We start from the raw sequence: 24316 nt of genomic DNA on the forward strand, positions 1-24316 counted from the left end.
GAGTTGCGACAGAACTCATGTGCCCTCTCACTTGGAAAATTACAAATTTCTAGTTTTTTTTTGCAAAAATGAAGTTTTCTCGGTGTGTTTTTATCTTCACTTTTTTTATAAAATAGGTTTTGAAAAATTATATCCAAAGAAAATAATATTTTTTTCATGTAGTAATAATGTAAGATTTTTTGGTCCTCCATAAAGTTTCTTAGATTTTCCAACAATAATAAATAAATAAAAAAAGCCAACAAAGGCTCCAGAGAAGAATTTGAATTGCAAAGACGCACATTTTCATTACAGCTTGCACTAACCCGGTCGCTTTATCAGTCATCATCTCTTCAAAAAGCTTCCATTTTTTCTCAGTCCTCTCAATTTCAAATTCAAAACCTTCTCTTGTTCCCAACAGATTTAGGGTTCATGGCTTTAGCTCCCAACTTCATTCCTCCGCTACTTCTACTCTCACTTCTCATCGTATCAATTCCTCTAACGTCATCTCAATCCGACGCCAACACTACTAATCCGCCACCGTCAGATTCGGATCTATGCAACGGCGTATTCGTTTCATACACTTACACAAAAGGATCTAAGATCCCACCTAACGACACCGCAAATCAACCCTACCGGTTCGAATCTGTGATAACAGTGCTTAACCACGGCCGCGACGAGCTCAAATCATGGCGTGTCTTCGTCAAATTCGCTCACCGAGAGATCCTCGTGTCTGCTTTAAATGCTGTACTCTCAGACGGCTCGAGCTTACCTGTGAGCGTCGAAAACGGCACCGTATTCGCTGGTTATCCTTCGTCGGATTTGAAATCGGCTATTCAAACGGCGGGTGATGTCACTCAGATGCAAGCTCGTGTTGAGCTCGTTGGGACTCAGTTCGGAGTTGCGCCGCCGAATGTTCCGCTTCCTAAGAACATCACTCTCGCTATTGATGGATGGAAATGTCCCAAAGCTACTCAAAAAGGTTGGAATTTGATTTTGGTTCCTTGATTTATGGCTTAATACACTTTTGGCTGATCTTGGTTTTTGCTATATTTAGGAGTTTTGGTTTGCTGATCTTGGTTTTGCTTTGTTAAGGATGAAGTATCTAGTGTAGATCCCTATAATCAAGGAGGAATTTTAGATTAGTAGAGTTAGTCAAACACCAGCAACAATTGCATTGTTTAAGTCCCATGTGCTCACTCGTGGATAATGTTTGTTACTTGTTAGCTTCCTTTTACACCTAATGTTTGAATTAGTCAAATGTGAGAGTCTTTGCAACACATTAGATTCTTGTGATTGATCTGGATTCAGGGGAACCTGAGCAATAATAAGAGCCTTAAGATCTTCTGCAGAAGTAATTGAATAGCTAGTATATGAATTGATCCCACTTTCATCACATTTCTAAATATGAATCTGTTGATAAAAGATCTTCTTGTTCTTTTTAACTATCTTTGTGGTTTACTCGAATTTTCTGTGTGTTTTCTCTGTTTTGTCAGGTAAAAATGTTCTGCAAGTATGTTGCACGCCTGACCCAGACTATGATAACACAGAGATCATTGATAATGAGTTCCTTCCTCGGCAAGATGGAGACCTTACTATCATGTACGATGTGGTCAGATCATATTCATCGAATTATATGGCACAAGTCACAATGGAGAACCATAACCCGCTTGGCAGGCTAGATAACTGGAAACTGAGTTTTGACTGGATGCGGGACGAGTTTATCTACACCATGAAAGGGGCTTACCCGAGTATTGTTGATTCATCAGATTGTGTTGATGGCCCACAGGCGAAGTACTTTCAAGATCTTGACTTTTCGAATGTGTTAAGCTGTGCAAGACGGCCAACCATCATAGATCTCCCTCCTACGAAATACAATGATTCAACGTTCGGTCTTATCCCATTTTGCTGTAGAAATGGGACGATTCTACCGCGGTCAATGGATCCTAGCAAGTCGAGCTCAGTTTTCCAGATGCAGGTGTACAAAATGCCTCCGGATCTCAATATATCTGCTCTATCACCGCCTCAGAACTGGAGAATCAATGGTACACTGAACCCGGATTACAAGTGTGGCCCTCCTGTTCGGGTGAGCCCGAGCCAATTCGCCGATCCCAGTGGGTTACCCTCAAACAGGACTGCTTTTGCGAGCTGGCAGGTGGTCTGCAACATCACCCAACCAAAAGATGCTAGTCCTAGATGCTGTGTATCGTTCTCTGCCTACTTCAACGACTCGATCGTCCCGTGCAAGACTTGCGCTTGCGGTTGTTCCAGCAACAAAGCAGCTCGCGCTTGCAGCACTACAGCCCCGTCTCTTCTTCTACCCCAGCAAGCTCTTCTGGTTCCATTTGAAAACCGAACTGAACTCACTGGCGCTTGGGCTTATCTAAAACATCGGCCGGTGCCAAACCCGATGCCTTGTGGGGATAACTGCGGGGTTAGCATCAATTGGCATCTGGCTACAGATTATCGAGGCGGATGGACAGCCCGTGTCACAGTCTTCAACTGGGGCGAAACAGATTTTGTAGATTGGTTTACCGCAATTCAGATGAAAAACGCTGCCCCGGGTTTCGAGAAAGCCTACTCATTCAATGCATCTACACTTGGTATCAACGGGGAGAACAATACTATATTCATGGAGGGCCTTCCCGGATTGAATTATCTCGTGGCGGAAAGAGACGGGGAGAATCCGTTGAAGAATCCTCGGATTCCCGGGAAACAACAGTCTGTTATTTCCTTCACCAAGAAACTGACTCCTGGGATTAATGTTCCTGGTGGAGATGGCTTCCCGAGCAAAGTGTTCTTCAACGGTGAGGAGTGCTCTCTCCCAACCATACTCCCAGTGAGAAGCAGCCAACACCGGAGACACATCTCTGCTTTCCTCCTTGCATTACCTGTTTTGGCTCTCTTGATTTTGCGGGTGTAACTACACTGAAACCTCCTGTTGGGTTGGCGATACAGTTTCTTGATTCTTCCCGGTTTACTCGAAAACGGTCAATTCCGCGGTTTATAGATGGAGAATCAATCGATTCTTTTTCAACCTGTGATAAGTGTTGGAAGAAGCTTTATATAGGTGCTATGAAGATATATATGTTACCATTCTTGTATTGTTTAAGATTAGAGTTTTTCAGTAATCACTAATCAGTATGTAGACTATATTTTGTTTACTCTTTCTCGGCCATTGATTTGTTCCTAATCCTCTCCAAACCGGTATTCATATAAGTTCACAAATGACCGAACCAACCAGTTCTTGTCTGAAAAGCAAATAGCAAAACTGGTCAAGACCCAAGAGTGAGTTTTGTGGATTTTTGTTCATTGATCGTATCAAATGCCGTATTTTTATTATGAAGCAACAACGCATAGAAACATATTTACACAAAATGTTCCTAAAACTCAAAAAGAGAGAAGCAAAACATTCTAATTATCGGAAATTAGACGACCAAGAACCCTAAATGTCAACAGTCTTGTTGTAAAGACCTAGACAGATGTAGAAACAAAATAACTCCAGGAAATTCACATTACTCCTAATATCCAAAAAGAAAACTATTATTGTCTTCTATAATCTGCTTTTGAATTTCCTGCAGATTATCATCTAAAGATACAACACATGATGTTTTCTATTTTCCCCTTCGCCATTTGTTGAGCTTTGTACCTCGAAGGAGGGAGAAGAAAAACAAAGAATCTTGCAGTAGTCTGGGTTTCTGTAGTCAGACCGGAATATTATCGATGGAGTATCCGTCAAAATCGAACTCGTTATCTACCGGTGGAATGCCTTCCTGCATTTATCCATGACAATGAAGTAAGTGTCAAGTTATCAATTGCATAGTTGTGATGTTCATGGCTGTTTTAGAGTGCACTATATTGAAAACTTTGTTAATATTGTGTATGTTGAAATTTCGAGTAAGAATCAAACCTGTTTGAGAAATGCGCTCATTAGGTCTTCTTGATTATACTGCTCTTCAAACAATGTATTTGCTGGAGGACAAGTCATGGTCTCCGCCACTCTCTCTGACTTCACTCTGACTGAACCACCATCCATATAAACGTGGTTAAGATGATTTAAATTCCGGCTTGGTGGCTGAATGTTCTGTCCATGCTCAGCCACCACTGTTGCGTCTGTTTCCCACCTTTTTCTCTGTGTGGAAGACGAAGAGGAAAACACTGCAGTTGCAGCTGCTGCGTCCTGATTGGAACTGAAGGCCAATCCCATATTCCGCAGATCCCAATCGTTCAGTTTGTTGCTGATGTTGTTGTTGTGCTGTTGGTGCTGCGGAAAATAGTTAAATATGTCGTAGCTTGGGTTACCAAACCCTGCAGTTGCCGCGGTAGCAGCTGATGAACCACCTTTGGCGTCCGAGCTGTTGACCTCTTCTTGATAAGAAGCCGACACTGGAACTGAAATCCCTGGGGCACTTTTCAATGGGAAGCTGTTGCGAGGTAGATCCGAGGGGAAGTTATTGAAGACCGAGTGGGTAGTTGGTAACACTCTGCTGTTGGTCTCGGGGATACTGTTTCTAACCACCACCGCACCAGTGAGATCGCTTCTCCTTGAAGCGCTGCTTGACAATATCGGTTGTTGCCCAAGGGATGGTAGCATTGATGGCCCTCCTCGGGGTAGCTGGTCTGCTACAGGCAACATCATTCCGCTGCTCTGAACATTCTGTCCAGGACGAACACCAGTCATTTGTTGCTGCACACGCATGTGACTACCTGCAAATTGTTTTGGTTCCATACCAGTTGGGACACCGTGAAGCAAATTCATCTGCTTATTACCATTGTTCATCATCGGCCCATGTCCGTCTCCAAATCTTATTTTCGGGTTTTCAAAGTTGAAGATGGTTCTCTGATCTACAAGGGGAGAAACTGACAGCCCCGGTTTAGTGAGTGTAGGCCGACCAAGGCCAGCTGCTTGAAACTGTGCAAGGCTCTGAGCAGGAAGCTGACCCGCAACAGCTAGATCAAATCCATTCAACGAAGAAAGATGACCAAAACTCTGATCTTGACCAGTCATAAACGAATGGTTCATATTCCCCTGGTGCTGCGATACTCCTCCAAGTCGTCTTAGATATATTCGATACTTCTGCAATTCCACATGTTACCAGTGTTAGAACACATCAACAACGAAAACTGTAATACTATTCGATCACATATCTACCTGGAGGTGACTGGCTACGTTTTCTCGCGTTAGCCCGGGTACATTCATCATTTCTAAGATCTTCTTAGGGACCGCTTCTGCATTGGATGCCCAAGACGGTAAGATTAGACAAGAAAACTAACATTAACACACACAAATGCATAAGCAAACAAGTTTTGAACTTACTGTCAACGCCGAGCTGATTCACAGCAGCGACAAACTGCTGATGCAATTCAACCGACCAAACCACGCGTGGTTTCTTTAAACTCGAAGTGTCCTCCTTATCATCCCCTTGCTCATCTACTTCCTCTTCCTTCCGCTTCCTCGAGCTCCTCCAATTCCCTTCATTAATCGAAGACGAGTTGTTATCAGCATCCTCCCTCTGCTGTTGCTGCCTGTCCCTATCGCCGCCAGTATCTTCAATACTTCCTCCAGAATGTTCTGAAACATTCCAATCGTTCCGCTTCTTCCGCACCACATGTTGCCATATATTCTTCAAAGCCTCAATACGTACTGGTTTGATGAGGTAATCAACTGCACCGTGAGTCACTCCTTTCAACACAACGCTCTTCGAATCATCCGCAGACATCACTATAACCAAAGATTTCAAACATTCAGATCTCAAGAGAACAATCAGAGTCAATAAATGTTTTAGCGATTAACAAACGTACTGATAACAGGTAAATCCATCTCTAAACCAACGTGTTCGAGAAGCTTGAAGCCATCCATGTCAGGCATATGAACATCACTGATGACAATATCAAAACCATTCTTGTTCTTCCGAAGCAGAGACAATGCGATCTCTGCTCTGTTACATTTAGTTACTGTAATAACAGAATCAGAGTCAACGCTAAAACATCAAAAAACAATATAGATAATCAAAGTATTAAACACAACAGGATCAAAATAAATACCAGAATCAAACTAACTCTTGAAATTTTTGACAAAATTTAAGGAATTTGAATCACACACGCTTCTTGAGAACTAAAAGATCTATTGAAAAATAAACCTTAAAATCAGAATCTTTAAGCAGATCACAAATGATTTTAGAACAGAACAGAGAACTAAGCTATATATATAACTCTGAATCTAACAGTGTATTCATTCAACAGTCAATGAAATTTTTCTAGTCAATTCCATAAACTCTGTTTTCTATTTTTGGCAGAGTCAACTACCGTAATTAAAAAACTCATAATTAACCACAAAATTACAATAAAATTTCCACAAATTGGACTATAAATCAACATGAACCTTTGAAATTAATAAAATTTAGATTAAAATTAAAACGAAATTTTGATTTTAATTACCTCTGTAGAGACAAGTCATAAGCATCCTCTCTAAGATCATGAGACAAGTTGGATCATCATCAACGACAAGAACTCGAAGATTCGCCGGAAACGGGTCGGAGTTCGACCCACCAGCAGTAGTACCCGAATCGGGTCCTCTTCCGTGACCCGGATTTATCATCTCTCTCGTCCAGAAAACGAACGATTAGAGAAGAAAACACAGAGAATATAAAAAAAAAAAAGAATTGACGTGGTTTGATTGGAAGAATTGGGGATAACAAAACAAAAAAGGTAAGAAAATTTGATACCAAGAAGATGAGATTTTGAATATATTTTTTGAGAATTTTGTGGTGAAATGGAATAAAAATTAATTAGTGGAAAGATTTAAGCTTGAGATGTGAGAGTTGAAGAAGGCATGGCTTTGTGTTTCAGCTTGAAGCTCGATTTCTCTGTTACAGATTTTTTTTTTTTTTTTTAGTAAGTTCTGTTAATAATTTTTTAAAAATTTAAATATGAAAATGTTATACAGTATTATATAGTTTATAATAAAGGACTTATTAAATAAAGGACTTATTAAAAGAGTCGGATCTGGGAATTCCATCTCAGTTTGGGAGGATCCGTGGATTCCAGCTCAATTCCCGAGACCAGCAAAAAGTAATGGATCTATTAATGACCCATCGTTAAAAGTTAACATGCTTATAGATAGTCGATCTAATTTTTGGGACATTGATCTCCTCAAAGCGGTCTTTGACCAGGAAGATGTCGAGTTAATAAGTGCCCTACCGGTGGGTGCGCCAACCAAGGAGGACACCTTTGGTTGGCATTTTACAAAATCCGGCAAATATTCAGTTAAGTCGGGGTATCATACCGCACGGTTGGATAAGTTGGAAACCAACTCATCTTTCATTGGGCCAGATTTCAATAAGCTAAAGGCTCATACTTGGAAAGTACAGTGTCCACCTAGGATACGTCATTTTTTATGGCAAATCTTAACGGGTTGTGTACCGGTTACAGAGAACTTACGAAAAAGAGGAATTGATTGTGACACTGGTTGTGCTAGATGTGGTGCACTAGAGGAAACAGTCAATCACACACTCTTTCAGTGCCATCCTGCAAGACAGGTTTGGGCACTTTCTCAGATTCCTACGGTTATGGGGACTTTTCCCACAGATTCTATTTATGCAAACTTGGATCATTTATTTTGGAGAATACCATCGGAGTTTGATTCTATAGCTTTTCCTTGGATTATTTGGTATATTTGGAAAGCACGGAATGAAAAATTGTTTGAAAATGTGGATAACGATCCGTTAGAGGTTTTACGGTTAGCGGAAAGAGAGGCACAATTGTGGCACTCAGCTCAAGTGGAGCTTCATACTGAAACTCAGGCTTCAGTGGAATTTCCAAATCGGCCTCAAACGAGGGGGGTGTCCCTAGATTCGGATTTTACAGGATACCGTTGTTTTGTGGATGGATCCTGGAAAGACAGCGACAAGTTTTCCGGGATAGGGTGGTTTTGTACACCATCAAACGGTGAGCCATCAACAATGGGAGCTGCCAACCTCCGTAGAAGCCTATCTCCGCTACATGCCGAATTCGAGGCCCTCCTTTGGGCGATGAAGTGTATGATTGGTGCAGATAATCAAGAGGTAGCATTCCTTACAGACTGTTCTGACCTGGTGAAGATGGTGTCTTCCCCAACCGAATGGCCGGCCTTCTCAGTGTATCTGGAGGAATTTCAGAGCGACAAGGAAGAGTTCTCTACCTTCTCTTTATCTTTAATTTCTCGTTGTGCAAATGCAAAAGCGGATAATCTGGCACGAAAAATTCGTACGGAACCGCTTCATATCACTTATGTAAACAACATTCCACAAGAATGGCTCTTTTGAGTAATATTTAATTACAGATGACAAAAAAAAAAAAAAAAAAAAAAGTTTATAATATATACATGTATGTGTATCTTTGTATATAAGTGGTGCAGAAATGTCCTTTATGTTTTACTCTTCTCCAGATATAGACTATGTACTTTATCAAGTTTACTTTTAAATCCCCTTTTTCTGAAATGCTAAATTACCAAACCTAGTGAACTCTAAATAGATTATTGGTATACATTTTCTTCTTACAAGTGATTGATGCTTAATAGATTTCTTTTTGTTTCATATACTTTATATAGAGAAATATTATTTAATCTCTTATAAACATTTTTTTTTAATTTTGTTTAGTTTGCTTAAGATAATAGCCGCTAAGTTATTAATTGACCGGTAATTGATAATTAGTTAGTGTTTTTAAGTTCTTAGTTTGGATTTTCTCTTTTGCAGTGTAGTACAAATTTTTTTTTATGTCTTTTGTCTATTGTAAAATAAATTTACACTTCTTTTTTTTCTAACAATTATTTTTAAATAGATTGTAAACTTTTTTATTATTTATAGTATTCGTCTAAATCTCGCGCGAGTACTTTGATCTTCTACTCATAAGAATCATATAGTGGACATTTTTTTATCATGTTCATGCTCTAATGATTTTAATGTGTTTCAAACTTGTCTGTGCATTCGTTTCAATCTTAGGCGTGTTTTTTCATTAGGTGTAAATTAAAGTAAATTGAGTACTGTCTATTTTTTTGTGGGTATGCACATAGTTGGTGGTAGTAACACTTTGGCTGTTATATTATCGAATTTGTTTTATCTTTTTGATATGATCATGATATCGTATGTATTTTAGACGAAATGGTTTATGTAAATAAAAATATATAGTAATTTTTTCAATTTAGAAAATATATTCAACGGTATGTTTTCAATTATTTCTAGTATACCATGTGCATAAATACATACATAACCCAATTGGTTGCAAAAAGATTAATGATATTGTCTAAAAACATGGGTTGTTTATGTAAGATATCAAACTATGTGGGGTTGATCTTATATTATTTTAAACTACAGGGTACGAAACTAATAATAATTGAGAAGAAAAATAGGGCCAGAGACCCTTGATGCGTGGATCCAGCTCATACATGAAAACATAAATTAACTCATTTTATAAACCTAACCTTAACAAATTATATTGTTATCTTTGTTCTCAAATATTTTTTACTTTGTTAAAAAAATAAAATCTTTTTTCTTTCATCATCTTATAATTTTCTAGAATTCTAGTTAACCAAGAAACCCCAAAGGAATGACTTTACCAAACTATCCTCCCAAATTTTTTTTAGTTTCTATTTCGATTTTTTTATTTGGAAACTATATAAACCATGCCTCCTACATCTTATGAGACTATGACCTACATGTATTAATTTAGTGGGCAAAATACATTATAATATATGCTTTCATAAGTAAAACAGAATAATACATCAGCGCACATTCTAGCATATGATTAAGGCTACGCATTTTCTAACAACACTATACACGTATACACACACAGCACAACACAACTACGTATATGTATACAGTATATCTGTACGTACATATGTGTATTCGCTCGTAAACTGAATCGTTAGCAAAAAATATTAAAATAGCAACAAATTTTTGCATAACCATAAGCTGAATAGAGTGGTGTTTGCTTCGGAAACTACTGATCTAGTTGAAGCCTCTAACAAAATCAAATATGCGGCTTTCCTTTAGCTGTTAATTTAATTGTATAACAAAACATTAGATTAGCAGAAGTAGGAGATAAAATAAACATTATTTTGTATTTTAAAATTGAGGTATTTTATAATTAATTGTTAAAAACATACAATTTAATTATTCGTCTCCAACAATTTCCTTAATTAAATAAGACGAGCAAAACCATGCACTATCATTTTCCTAAACGATTTCTGTATTACAATTTTTTTTTTTTTATTTGAACTACGGATCGACGTTTGTACCACATCTATCTTTCGTAACTGGATTCCATACTTTATAATATACCAATTATTTTTAAATGAATTCTCGCGATTGTGATTATCAAGCAAAATTAGATTCATATAAAAAGTATCGAATGGACTAAGACAATTTAAAGTCTATATACATTCTATGAATTTTGATCCATGGCTTAGATCACTCGTCTTAAATCTGAGTCACTTGTATGTAAATCTGTACTCGAATCTTGATCCGCAGTTTCCGACCTTTAATTTCTTTAAATATGTACATAGCCACTAACAATTACTTCCTTTAAGTTCTTTAGATCGTTCAGTTAATTCATCTTGGTAAGTTCTTTAGACCGATCACAAAACTTGAACCATTTAACTAACATTGAAGAAAAATTCTAACATTTAGATAAAAGGTTTTTTTTTTTTTTACCCGATCGGCTGATCCGGTCAGCCGCAGGGGGAACGCACCGAATTGCTATCATGTGGACTCGTCGCCAACACCTAGGTGTTGGACTACCACACTCTCTAACCCCGAGTTTGGAATGCTTTCCGACTAATGTCTGGTGATATCCAGTTAACATAATCCCGGATACAATGTGAATTGCTTAGGCCAAAACCCAAGTCCAGACTTTTCACACAAATGTGATTTTTGTTTTTGTTTCTATAATGGATCGAATCTGGATTAGTTCCTTCCAACCTTTCTTCAATTCTTTCTTACCACTAGACCACTGCCGTGTCACCATTTAGATAAAAGTTAATTCCGTAACTAAGCGACTTTGGTTGAAGATCGCTACAAACTCTTCTTAAAAGACTTCACGGGTAAAGTCATATATATATGATGTTAACAACTCTTCCGCTCGATGATGGTTCTGATAACATTTAGAGTCGGCCATGAAACTAAAGTATAAAACAAATTATGGCTAAAACCGAGTAATTAAACGTTTAGGCATAATATATGTAAAACAATTTGTTGGGTTTGATCATACCAAATGTTTAGTGTGGTCAAATGTTATCGAACATCACCCTATTTTCGTTTTAAGTTTTTATAATTAAGCATATATAAGAGAAACAAAAAAGAAAAAGTAAGCAAAACAAAAAGAAGTGCACAATTGCATTGCCACTTGCATGGTCGAAACTCGAAACCTTATAATAATGGAAACAATAAACCTAAGAGACACATACATATGATTCACATATGACATTTGTGTAACGTATCCAATAGTATTGGGAAAAGTGGCAACAACGCACTTTGGTAAGTGATCTTGGTGGATCTCCTCCTATGCTTGCTTTCCACTATAACACCTACTCATCAACCCTTTTTCCTTTAACCACAAAAATACTACGTAAAATATTTAGTTACATATTTTTTTTTTTATATAAATTATCCCTACTTATTGGAATACAACCTGGTAGGATAAATGGATATTTTTCAAATTGTATGCAAGCAGGGAAAATGGTTAAATTATATAAAGCTCTTCAAATACGATTATCTTAGTTACAAAAGATAAAGTTAACCACTTTGATTATCTGTAAAAAATATTTCTATGCATATCCATAAGGACCATAACCGCATACAAAAGTTCTATATATAATTTTTGTTTATAACTAGTGAATTAGTAATTTACAAATGGACGATATATGTCACAACATTTGGGATTGTTAATGACTTTGTCGTATGTATATAGTCTTATAAAAGCCTCTGACCTATAAAATTCATCATCAATATGTCGCCTATTCTGCTATTTGAAATTCATTTATAGATGTAAATTAAAGATGATTACTTGGTCTAATCCGTAGACATAACATTTTCATATCCCAATTTTATGTAATCATTTTTTTTTGTAAAACAAAGGGTTTCTTCTTTTGTAATTTAAAGAATCTCGATCGTATATCTTGAGATAATATATTATAGCTCCATAAAATATAACCATATATTCCTCCGTTTTTATATAATGAAACAAAACTGAGAAGGCAAAATATGATACGAAATTCTATATTTTCAAGCTGTTACCCAATAAAATTAAAGTACAAATTTTAAAAATCTTAATTTTGTCATACTATCAAACAATAATATACGATCAAACCAATAATTTAAATTTAAAAATACATACAACACATACAATCAGAATAAATAATTTTATAAACTAATCCAAAACGAACACAACAAACACACATATATATATACTAGATCATCACCCGTACTACAGTACGGATTAAATTTCATTTATTACAAAATTTATAAATTTTATGTTTTAGAATAAAATTGTGATATATTATAATAGTAAGTAAAAAAATCATATTTTTTGTTAGTCCCTATATATAATATTAGAATGAATATATTTTCCTTTTTTTATAGTATTCACTTATGGATATTTTTTTTAAGATATGAAAACAAAAAATAAGATTATTTTTAAAAAAATTAATATTGTTTAAACAATGAGTTAATTTATGTTAACAACCACAAAATGAGAGTGCATATAATTTAGTTAGATCAAAATCAAAATATCATAAATAAATCGCATCTAAAACGTAGATTATTTTGAATTACTTATGAAAATTAGCTATTATTTTGAATTAATTTAGGAAATTATTTTTTCAAATTCTGATTCATGGTTGTTGAAATAGAGATTTGTTTGAGCTAATTACAGAATTTACCAATTATTCACATAATCAAATATGTTATGAACATATATTTGATATATAATAATACCAAATTCAATCCGTGTGTGGAGTCTATATTTTCATTTTACAATCCCTATGACAATATTGCGGCAAAATCTATTATTTATTATTTTCAAAATTGCTTGCAGAATCAAATTTTTAAATATTTAGAAGTGTCAAACCTTATTTAACTCATCTCATCATAAAATCTTAAAATGCCGTCTGTTATAAGAATCATAACTTTCTACCATATAATACATTACATTTAACCGCCTATTATAAATATTTTAAACATACCTTTTTAGAAAATCAAATTAATGTATTTATAATTTTTTCTCTATCTTTTTAATCTATTAAATATTTATGATATTCTTTAATATATTAAATTAAATGTTCCAAATTAATTTTTTTTTTAAAAAAAATTTGTAGTATGTAAATTTATGAATTAAAAAAAAATGATATGAAATTAAATATAAATATTCAAATAGTTATAAAGATCATAACTCATTTCATCATATAATATATTATATTCAACCCGCCGCCTATTATAAATATTTGTTTCAAAAAAACAAATTAGAGTATTTATACTTCATAAATTTTTGATCTATTAAATATTGATGATATTAAAAAAAAAAGAATATATTACTCAAATATGAATTTTTGACCCGTTAAATTTGTTCTTTCATACATTGAATAATTTATATTCGTTTTTAAAAATTCAAATCTTGGTATCTGCGGAAAAAACTTCACTTTTTTATTATATAGATGATATAATGATTTATTTATTTAATAGAAATAGAATCATATAAAGATGAGAGGTGAAGTGTAACGATTAATAACAAATTAATATGGTAAATCAGATATCAAATCTTATAAGTTCATTTTGATTGGTAATTCTTTTTAAAGAAATTAATAATAGATTTTCATTTTTATAATTAAATTAAATTAATTAAATTGCATAAAATAGTATTTGACTTGTTTATCCTTAAGGAGTTGAATTAATTTACTCTATAAAATTTTATTTCTAATGGCATTCTGAAGTAAATTCTTACAAATGAGAAGGTTAATTAAGGGTAATAGTAAATTGTACTCCCCAAATAATAGTATAGGATACGATGATTATGATGAACGGCTATACGAACGAGTAATCTCTTAGCAACTCTCAAATCTACTCCAAATGATTTTACCCACTACATTTATAATGGACAATTTTACACGTAATACACAGTGTTCTACATGCAGCGCGTTGGATTCTTAGATACAGTGTTCTACATCCGTAAGCGAAAAATTTCATTATATGTAAATCAAGCTTCATACCTAATGTAAAAGCAATTAACCTTTAATCAGCCATGCCCATTAATCAAGGGTTTCCACATTTTAGATTAACTTTAAGCAATATTACTTGTATTTTTTTTGTAAAAAATTAGGTTCATTTCAATTAAGAAAATGGTAAAGCTAATGTAAAACTATTGATCGTGATGGTTATATATGTATTTAGATCAAGGATTATGTTGATTGTTATTTATAAAATTAATTAACTGTTTCTTATGTCTTAACAAGAATATTTTAATTTGTCTAAGAATATCAATGGTTATATATTTGAATTTTATAATATTAATTTATTTCTGTGTTTATAACTAACTGGTAACATTGTTGAGGTTGAAAAAAAGAATTTCAAACATATTGAGTTTCGAATAAAATCTCTTACACTATGCAAATTTAAAATTGATATCATTTTATGCGATAACATAAATATTTTGTCAATTTTACGAGATACTCTATGTTCAGCTATTAAAATATTAATCACATATGTTTTGTTTTATTTTTTCCTAAACAAATTTAAAATCGATATCATTTTATGCGATAACATAACATAAATATTTTGTCAATTTTACGAGATACTCTATGTTCAGCTATTAAAATATTAATCACATATGTTATGTATTATTTTTTCCTAAACCACTGTGATAGACATGTGAAACGAAATTTGTTCCAAATTTTCTACATATACTACAGAAAATTCTCCATATATAATTTAAAATAAAGTGTTGCAGGAAATATTTGAACAAAGAGTCAAGAGTAGTGGAAGGTAATTTATGATTGAATATACCATAAAATTAAAATTACTAAAATGAATTTTCTATAAAATTTACCTCGGACAAACTCTAATTCAATAACCGTAGTGATGATGCTCCAAGCGTTATAGAACGAAAGATGATGCGTAATCTTACATATATTTCAAGCAATTATGATCACTGTCTAAACAAATTCATATAATCCACCAAATTATATGTAAACAGGTTAACAAAGTACTAAACTAAATCAGAGTTAATAGTACTTTAAAACTTAGTATATAAAATATCCACATTATGTCAAAACTTATTAAGATATGCAAGAAAGAATATCTCTCAACGAAATTGATTTTTTCACATTATGGGCAAGCATCAGAAGCAGAGCCCCCATCGTTATATAAAGATTAAGTATGTTATTAAGATTTTAATGATATTGATTATTGACCTATGTTCAATAGTCAATCCTAACAAAATATAATCCATGCAATAAATAAAAAAGTGTTCATATTAGATGGAAATAAAACTCTCTATTCATATATATAGATTTGAAGATTTATATAGTTTCGTTTGTTAATTATTAATATTTCATGCAATTTAATTCTGTTTATTTGAGTTGTTTAAAAGAAAAAACAAAAACTCAAAGTTAGTGACCACAAAATTAATAGTTCACAAGGAGGTCCGAAACTATCCCATATTTGTTTCGCTGACGATCTTATTCTTTTCGCGGAAGCATCCGTAGCTCAAGTTCGGGTTATACGCAAAATTTTGGAGACCTTTTGCGTGTCCTCAGGCCAGAAAGTGAGCTTAGAGAAGTCAAAGATTTTTTTCTCAAATAATGTCTCCCGGGATTTGGAAAAATTGATCAGCGAAGAGAGCGGTATTAAGTCAACGAAGGAGTTGGGAAAGTACTTGGGGATGCCGGTCCTTCAGAAAAGGATAAATAAAGAAACGTTTGGGGAGGTCCTTGCGAGAGTTTCATCACGGCTTGCGGGGTGGAAAGGAGGCTCTTTGAGTTTTGCGGGTAGACTCACGTTAACAAAGTCGGTAATTAGCTCAATTCCGGTACATACGATTAGTGTTATTTCCTTGCCGACGTCAGTTTTGGAGGGGCTGGACAAGGTGTCTCGGTCTTTCTTGTGGGGCAGTTCACCTGAAAAAAGAAAACAACACTTGGTAGCTTGGAAGAAGGTTTGTAAGCCAAAGAAGGAGGGTGGTCTTGGGATTAGACTCTCTAAAGATATGAATAAAGCACTGATTTCAAAAGTTGGATGGAGACTAATTAAGGACCATACAAGTCTTTGGGCACGAGTCTTGCGCAGTAAGTATAAGGTTGGAGGGCTGCAAGATCGTACTTGGATAGACGCGAAAAGACCAAGTTCATCTACTTGGAGGGGTGTAATAGGTGGACTGAAAGAGGTGGTTACCCGCGGGAGTAGATGGGTCGTGGGGGATGGGAGAGAAGTCCGTTTCTGGACGGATAAATGGTTATCGAATGAACCTTTGTTGGATAGCGTTGTTACGGACGTACCCACTGATCAGATGGAGCTGCGGGTGAAGGAGCTTTGGCGGGATGGTACGGGTTGGACCTTTAACAGAATCACTCCGTACGCCTCACATTTAGCTCGCCTACAATTGATGGCGGTCGTCATTGATAATGTCACCGGAGCTAGAGATAGATTATCATGGGGAGAGACTGCGAATGGTGAATTCACGGTCAAATCTGCATATGCACTCTTGACAAGGAACAGAGACCCGAGACCAGATTTGTCGAGTTTCTTTGATCGTGTGTGGCGGGTAGTAGCGCCGGAGAGAGTGAGAACTTTTTTATGGCTAGTAGGACATCAGGCCATTATGACCAATGTGGAAAGACATCGACGCCACCTCGGAGATACAAGCGTTTGTCAAGTTTGCAAAGGAGGAGAGGAAACAATTTTACATGTGTTGCGGGACTGCCCGTCTATTGCCGGTATATGGCGCCGGATTGTACCAGCTAGTCGGCGCAACCAATTCTGGAATACTTCCATTCTGGAATGGTTATACAAGAACTTGCAGCTTGCGGGAAATGGTGTGGATGAGTCATGGGCTACACTATTTTCTTTAGGAGTATGGTGGGGCTGGAAGTGGCGATGCGGATATATTTTCGGAGAGAATGGGAAGTGTAGGGACAGAGTTAAGTTTGTGAAGGACCTTGCGACTGAAGTAGAGAGAGCTGATCGTTTGTCCCGCGAGACGAGAGGTACTAGTCCGAGAGTCGAAAGAATGATTGCTTGGAAACCACCGACGGGGGAGTGGTGGAAGCTGAATACTGACGGCGCTTCTCGGGGTAATCCGGGGCTGGCTACCGCGGGTGGGGTCTTACGGGACGGTGCTGGACATTGGCGTGGCGACTTTTCACTGAACATTGGTTTATGTTTGGCGCCACTGGCTGAGCTATGGGGGGTATACTATGGTCTCTACATAGCCTGGGAGAGGGGATGCAGGCGGTTGGAGTTGGAGGTGGACTCGGAGTTGGTGGTTGGGTTCTTACAGACGGGGATCAATGATTCGCATCCTCTGTCGTTCCTGGTACGCTTGTGCCATGGCTTTATTTCTAGGGACTGGATAGTCCGTGTATCGCACGTTTATAGGGAAGCTAATCGTCTCGCTGATGGGTTGGCCAACTATGCTTTTACTTTGCCTTTAGGCTTTCACGCTTTTGATTTTGCTCCACCTTTTGTGGAAGCGTTTGTTGAGGATGATGACCGCGGAACTGCGTTTCCAAGGCATGTCCGTTTGTAATTTTTTCAAGTTCATTAATAATATACAGGGAGGCTTGACTCCCTGTTTCCTACCAAAAAAAAAAAATTAATAGTTGATGTAGATTCAATTTGCGGAGGAGCTTCCCCGTGATGCAAAGTGTCAATGGTAAGTAGATAAGAATTAAAAACATTATTTGAAAATTAAATGTCGCATGTGAAACCAGCCACTTCTTTAGCCAATTGAAACCATCTTTGACCCAACTCTTTTATGGGATATTGACGTTTTTTGCAATTATCGACCTCAACTCTAATACATCTAATATTTCAGAGTTTGTATTTATTTTTATACCAATATTCACGTGAATGAGCGCTTAAATCGTATTGTTGGCAATTGTTAATTAAGTGATAATTATCAATATTAATACAAGTGTTGGCAACTGATAATTAAGTAAAACAAGATAATAATAAGGGACACTTACAAAAATACCCCTTTTTCAATACCCCTTTTTAAAAATGCCTCCTTTAGCTGTCCATTTTTAAAAATACCCCTTTTTATGTACAAAATGACTAAATTACCCTTCTTTTAATAAAAGATATCACAAATATATAAGGAAATATAACAAAATTAGGTCCACAAAATAAAAAATATTTTTTGGCGGGAAAAGTGATCCCGCAATTTTTCCCGCCAAAACACTTGTAAAAACTTGTAAAACCTTTAAAATACCTTGTATTCCCGTAAAAAATTTTTCCGCCAAAAAATTTTCCTGCCAAAAAAATTTTTTTGCAGGAAAAGTGATTCCGCAATTTTTATGGCGGGAAAAATTTACAAGGTATTTAAAAGGTTTTTTACTGGGTATTAATAAGGTTTTACAATGTATTTTAAAAGATTTTACAACGTATTTATAAGGTATTTATAAGATATTATAAGATTTTACAAACTATTTTATAAGGTTTTACAAGTTATAAAGTTTTACAAGTTTTTTATAAGGTTTTACAAGTTATAAATACCTTATAAAACGGGAAAAATGTCATTTAATCGTCCAACTTTCAAAAAATGGCCATTTTATACATGAACTTCATAGGAAGCCATTTTAAACATCAACTAAACGTTGACTGCCGTATTAAACATGAGACTGCGTTGACCTGGCCAATATAGACATGACGTTAAAACTCGATAACGGAACCACTAACAGCCGTATCAGCCGTTAGCTATTCTGTTAGTTAAATCGTCAACTTTCAAATTTAGGCCATTTTAAACATGAACTTCGTATGAAGCCGTTTTAAACATCAACTAAACGTTGACCCGGCCAAAAAAGACATGACGTTAAAATCTGCTAACATAACCACTAACAACTGTTATCAATCATTAACGAACAACAAAACTAAGACAAAAAAAAACATAATACAAAGAACCAAGGCACAAACCAAACGCCAAAGACATACTAGTAACCAAAAATGAGAAATCTGTTTTTGGATATTAGTGTGTAGACCAATGGTGAAATCAAGAGAGGTGAACGAAAGACACTAGACAATGATACGAAAATTGAGAGAAAAGAACAGATGAATACTTAATTTGAGGAGAAGCATGATGAAAGTACATAATATGTATGCAAATGGGAATATGGAACAAAATGAGGATATTAACCCCATTGTCTAATGTCTTACGTTCATCTTTCTTGATCTAATTCTTATCATTGTCTAGTGTCTTACGTTCACCTCTCTTGATCTCACCATTCGTCTGCACACTAGTAATCAAGAACAAATTTCTTATTTTTGGTATTTAGTGTCTTTGGTGTTTGGTTTGTGTTTTGGTTCTTTGTATTATGTTTTTTTTTTTGTTTTAGTTTTGTTGTTCGTTAATGATTGATAACAGTTGTTAGTGGTTATGTTAGCAGATTTTAACGTCATGTCTTTTTTGGCCGGGTCAACGTTTAGTTGATGATAAAATGGCCTCATACGAAGTTCATGTTTAAAATGGCCTAAATTTGAAAGCTGACGATTTAACTAACAGAATAGCTAACGGCTGATAACGGCTGTTAATGGTTCCGTTATCGAGTTTTAACGTCATGTATATATTGGCCAAGTCAACGCAGTCTCATGTTTAATACGGCAGTCAACGTTTAGTTGATGTTTAAAATGGCCTTCTATAAAGTTCATGTATAAAATGGCCATTTTTTGAAAGTTGGACGATTAAATGACATTTTTCCCCTTATAAAACCTTATAAGTACCTTGTAAAACCTTTTAAAATACATTGTAAAACCTTACAAAACACTTGTAAATACTCCGTAAAACCTTTAAAATACCTTGTAAATTTTTTCCGCCAAAAAAATTTCGCCAAAAAAATTGCGGAATCACTTTTCCCGCAAAAAAAGTTTTTTGGCGAGAAAAATTTTTACGGGAAAATTTTACAAGGTATTTTAAATGTTTTTACAAGTGTTTTGGCGGGAAAATTGCGGGATCACTTTTCCCGCCAAAAAATATTTTGTATTTTATGGACCTAAATTTGGTTTCAAATAAGGGTAAAATGGTCATTAAAAATTAAAAGATGACAAACTTAAAAATAGACTCTAAAAAAAAGCATTTTTGAAAAAAGGTATTAAAAAACATCATTTTTAACAATTTCTCTAATAACTAATAGTATCACTTATGTAGAAAAATCTAAATTTGATAAATGACAATAATAATAATAATAATAAGTAAACAACAAAAATGTTTTTGGCGTTGAGGTGTAACGGTCCTGTCCGAAGAAAAGAGGCCTTACGTTAACGTGGAACGATTATCATACGCAACTCTTAACTTATAAAGTATAAACAAACAAAAAGATCAAATGGCTAAAGAAAATGTAATAATATATAAATGCTCTCGTTGAGAGTCGAACTCAAGACCTCCCGCTTACTAAACGGGTGCTCTAACCAACTGAGCTACTAGAGCATCTTGCTTCTCAAACTCTAATCGTATTAATATTTCATAATACAAATAGTTCACAATCTACATATTCAGAATTTTTACACAACAATAACAAAACTATAATGATCATAACGCAGAAAAAGCTCTCTTCCATAATCATCTTTTCTTTTTCCCAAACTGTTTCAATTACATAACAAGTTTCCACAGTAATAAAACAAATGTACGATCAGTGTCTATACAGATTCAAACAAACAAAAGTAGCCGAAAGATATATCACTTTTGCTATATATCACTCTTCTTATTTAGAGTTTAGAAATGACTCTAAATATCATCATCTCCACGCCGAACCACTATGCGATATGAAGTGTCTAAAGTCCGGTAGAGTTACCTTCAACCGCCTGAGCCACTCTTCAGCTGTTCGTAGCAGCGTTCCGACTCTCTGGTTCTCGTCTACGTCACTCTCTGGGCTCCATACTGATAGTTTAAACTTGTAGGACGCGAGTCCAAAAGTAGGTAAAGGAAGCTTCAACGATGCAGCAACCGATCTGCTTGAGCTTTGACCTTCCTCATTGCTTGTACCTTTTACCAATAATAAAAGAGTTGATTTGTGATGTTTTGTAATAAGCCCATGTTTAGACTACGTTTTCTATAAGCAGAGCAGGCTTACCTCGACAGGGGGTTGACAAGGAGTGGAATGTTAAAAAGCAAGCGTCGAGGTTTTGTAACGATTGACCTAATGGTATTCGGTATATTGGGTACCTTCAAGAATGTGAGGAGAAAATAATATTTAGAGAGAGAGAGATTAGAAAAAATATACTCATGAAAATGTGGGAAAGGACATGTTAGATGCAATACCAAGCAACAGAGACCCAACTCGAAGGCGACAGATCACAGCTCCTGTATGTTCTGAGTGCTGGGAATTGCGATGACAGGTTTGAGATCTGCAATATTAAAGGTTCAAAATTATTATGTGACAGAACAGAGCATTTTCGCCGGCTCTAAAATTGAACACCATGTGAGAGGTCGAGCCAATGTTGTTACATGTATAAGCAGCCATGATAAACTTACCTTGTCGGTCAATGGTTCACGGGCGAATGGCATAGCAGCTTCAAGATACTCAAAGACAAGGTCACCAGGAGAGTTACTGCTGGCCTCACTCTCATCACTAGATGAACCAATGCAAGGTTTCTCCTGCAAAGAGGCTCTGTATAAACTTCTAGAAATGTCTCTACAGTCATTGCTGCCATCGCTACTCATGTCTCTAGGCGAATCACCATCACTTTCTTCACCAGCTCTCCTGTTTAAGAACACACATCAAAACAAAGATTTTAAATCTAAAAGGCAGAAACGAATTGGGAATTAAAGAGGAAACCAAAGAGACAAAACAAATTTAGAATTCAACACCATGATATACTTGATCTCTAGTTCCTAATTTTCTACAGCGACTCCATGTTTTACTGATCTTATAAACGCAGACCAGACTAGTTTTTGAGAGCACGAAAGTTGTTGTGTATTAGTCAACCAAATGAATATCTCTAGATATTGTAGCAGAGAACGCTTAGAAGTTGGTTTTTATATCATACTAAAGAACATACATCCAAAGATTAAGAACAACCCAAGAAAGAAGTGGCTTCATCTCAAGATATATAAATTGGCAAAAATCAACTGCTAAATATCAGCTTGCCTACTTCAGAGCAAAGAACCAGATCACTCCTGCTAATGGTTGATAGGAAACAAATAAAATATAAGTAAAATGATAAGAACTGACCTCCTACTTGTGCAGGCTCTGGATGGATCTTCATAAAGCTGAATTCCAGAGAGATAAGGAACATAATACTGAACAACCGAATCATTCCCATTTAAAAGAAGAGGAACCCCGACACCGTAGGCGCTCCACTCCTCAAACGAATCCCAGAAATCATTCAACAAGAAATAGGGACAGTACTCTGGTTCACGAGTTCTCCACCCCTTAATGCTTGTCTGAAGCAAGAACACAAAACCAATGAGTGAGCGTAACAACCTCACAATTCTTCTTAACAAAGCATAATACTTGTGATTCTACTAACTTCATAACATGTTTCTCAAATCTATAATCCTAAATGGCGATAATCCCAAGAATTGATCAAAAGTTCCCATTTTCAACGCTTGATACTAAAACTGCCCTAATCCAATTGAAATCGGAGTAATTTAATTACCAAAGGCAAGTACTGCGTAGAAACAACGGGAGTGGTGCAATCCAGAAACCGGCCCAAATTGGAAGAAGTTCCGGTGGTGGTGGTGGAGACCCGACTCGGCAAAGAACAATCGGAGGTCGAGCACTCTTCTTCAGGTTGATTCATCTCCTTCTCCTCCGCTTTAATCTTACGATCGAGTATCTCCTTGGCCCTCATCTTCTCCTCCTCCGATTCAAGTCTCTTCTTCTCACGCTCCTGTTGAAGTTTTCTCATCGGAGGAGGGTTATAAAACCGATTCTCGCCGCGGATCCTACGGGTAGTCGACATTTCTACAGGCCGGCGATGGAAAAAAGTAGTTGGGGGTGTGTGGAGATGATGGTAGCGATGTTCGTATTCTTCTTCTCTTCTTCGTCTTCTATGTAACGCAGTTTGAAATGTTAGGGTTTTAGACTTTTTTAGTGAATTAAGAGAGCAGTCAAAGATGCTTATGATTGAGAGATTTTATTGATTTTGTTTTTGATAAATTATCCAAATTATAATATTAATTGTCCACAAAACGGTAACGCGTTCAATCCTTTACCAAAAAGACATGTCGATCCAAACATAACAAAAAAAGACATGTCGTTTGGATTTTTCAATCTGTGACTAACAAATCATCAATTAAATAATAAATACGTATTAATTAGTTGATTAGATTATGACATGTATTTGTTCTTTTTATACTTCTCATTTTCTATAAGAACAAATTTGGGAAAAAACCCGAAAAAACCGCCATCTATTTTTTTTTTGGCCGTTTAATACCTGTGTTTTTAAATTTGGAATAAAAATACCTCATTTAGTTTCGATTGCCTTTTAAAACTATCGTTTTTTAAAACTTGGTAATTTCGAACCCGACACTTAACAGTCGTTACTGGGCGTAACGGAATTATTTAACGGCGTTAAATTTTAACCGGCAAAAAACCCGAAAAAACCGCCATCTATTTGTTTTGGCCGTTTAATACCTGTGTTTTTAAATTTGGAATAAAAATACCTCATTTAATTTCGATTGTCTTTTAAAACTATCGTTTTTAAAAACTTGGTAATTTCGAACCCGAAACTTAACAGTCGTCACTGGACGTAACAAAATTATTTAACCGCGTTAAATTTTAACCCCACGAGTTTATATAAATATATACTATCTGTTTGCATATAAATATATACTATCTGTTTGCATGTTAGTTTTGTAAACCTTAGAAGCTGGGTTTGACTCTTCAAGACTTCAACCTCATTTTTTTTTTTATTAATTTCTTTTTGTGTTCTTCGTCTTCTTCGCCGGTGGTGACGACGACTTCTTCTTCTCAGATCTCCGATGATGCAAACTAGTCTCTCTCTCTTTCTCTTCTTCACTCGAATCTCTTTTTTGATAATGGTTTTTTGCCGAGATCCATCCCATTTATGTATAGATCTGATCTGATTGATGTCGATTTAGTTGCTGTTCTTTTTCAATGGTAGATCTAATTGCAGAATCGATTTGTTGAAATCGCTCTATG

At 35.6% G+C, this 24316-nt stretch overlaps 3 protein-coding genes and 1 non-coding gene across 5 annotated transcripts; 1 reads left to right on the forward strand and 3 right to left on the reverse strand.

Annotated features, from left to right (window-relative positions):
- Positions 1-191: 191 nt before the first annotated feature.
- Positions 192-3204, forward strand: LOC9306253 (COBRA-like protein 7). Its single transcript, XM_021016958.1, has 2 exons — positions 192-958; positions 1473-3204. Exons 1-2 carry the CDS (start codon positions 409-411, stop codon positions 2897-2899), a joined length of 1977 nt encoding a protein of 658 aa, XP_020872617.1. The 5' UTR covers positions 192-408; the 3' UTR covers positions 2900-3204.
- Positions 3205-3288: 84 nt separating this feature from the next.
- Positions 3289-6879, reverse strand: LOC9304234 (two-component response regulator ARR2). Of its 2 annotated transcripts, none has more exons than XM_002870136.2 (6): positions 6415-6879; positions 5779-5931; positions 5294-5698; positions 5129-5205; positions 3887-5053; positions 3289-3749 (listed from the first exon to the last, which is right to left on the reverse strand). In XM_002870136.2, exons 1-6 carry the CDS (start codon positions 6572-6574, stop codon positions 3681-3683), a joined length of 2031 nt encoding a protein of 676 aa, XP_002870182.1. In that variant the 5' UTR covers positions 6575-6879; the 3' UTR covers positions 3289-3680. The 2 variants fall into 2 exon arrangements, with proteins under 2 accessions (XP_002870182.1, XP_020872616.1); XM_021016957.1 differs by lacking the exon at positions 6415-6879 and adding an exon at positions 6022-6299.
- Positions 6880-20563: 13684 nt separating this feature from the next.
- Positions 20564-20637, reverse strand: TRNAT-AGU. The gene has a single exon. It is a non-coding gene; the product is annotated as a tRNA-Thr (tRNA).
- Positions 20638-20744: 107 nt separating this feature from the next.
- LOC9306254 lies at positions 20745-23279 on the reverse strand. Its single transcript, XM_002870137.2, has 6 exons — positions 22809-23279; positions 22382-22593; positions 21682-21910; positions 21469-21554; positions 21281-21372; positions 20745-21192 (listed from the first exon to the last, which is right to left on the reverse strand). The coding sequence occupies exons 1-6, from the start codon at positions 23112-23114 to the stop codon at positions 20945-20947; spliced, it is 1173 nt and encodes a 390-aa protein (XP_002870183.1). The 5' UTR covers positions 23115-23279; the 3' UTR covers positions 20745-20944.
- Positions 23280-24316: the final 1037 nt, after the last annotated feature.

This window comes from Arabidopsis lyrata (genome assembly GCF_000004255.2).
Source record: "Arabidopsis lyrata subsp. lyrata unplaced genomic scaffold ARALYscaffold_7, whole genome shotgun sequence".
Taxonomy (NCBI): Eukaryota; Viridiplantae; Streptophyta; class Magnoliopsida; order Brassicales; family Brassicaceae; genus Arabidopsis; species Arabidopsis lyrata.

Bases quoted from the DNA above. Each gene is read 5' to 3' on its own strand.
- LOC9304234 (XM_002870136.2), bottom strand. From the start codon at position 6,574: ATGATAAATCCGGGTCACGGAAGAGGACCCGATTCGGGTACTACTGCT. The intron at 5,932-6,414 runs GTAATTAAAATC...CTGTTATTACAG, and splicing joins TATGACTTGTCTCTACAGAG to TAACTAAATGTAACAGAGCA. The intron at 5,699-5,778 runs GTACGTTTGTTA...CTTTGGTTATAG, and splicing joins GATGGATTTACCTGTTATCA to TGATGTCTGCGGATGATTCG.
- LOC9306254 (XM_002870137.2), bottom strand. From the start codon at position 23,114: ATGTCGACTACCCGTAGGATCCGCGGCGAGAATCGGTTTTATAACCCT. The intron at 21,555-21,681 runs GTAAGTTTATCA...TTAATATTGCAG, and splicing joins GTGAACCATTGACCGACAAG to ATCTCAAACCTGTCATCGCA. The intron at 21,193-21,280 runs GTAAGCCTGCTC...TATTGGTAAAAG, and splicing joins CTTGTCAACCCCCTGTCGAG to GTACAAGCAATGAGGAAGGT.
- LOC9306253 (XM_021016958.1), top strand. From the start codon at position 409: ATGGCTTTAGCTCCCAACTTCATTCCTCCGCTACTTCTACTCTCACTT. The intron at 959-1,472 runs GTTGGAATTTGA...CTGTTTTGTCAG, and splicing joins TCCCAAAGCTACTCAAAAAG to GTAAAAATGTTCTGCAAGTA.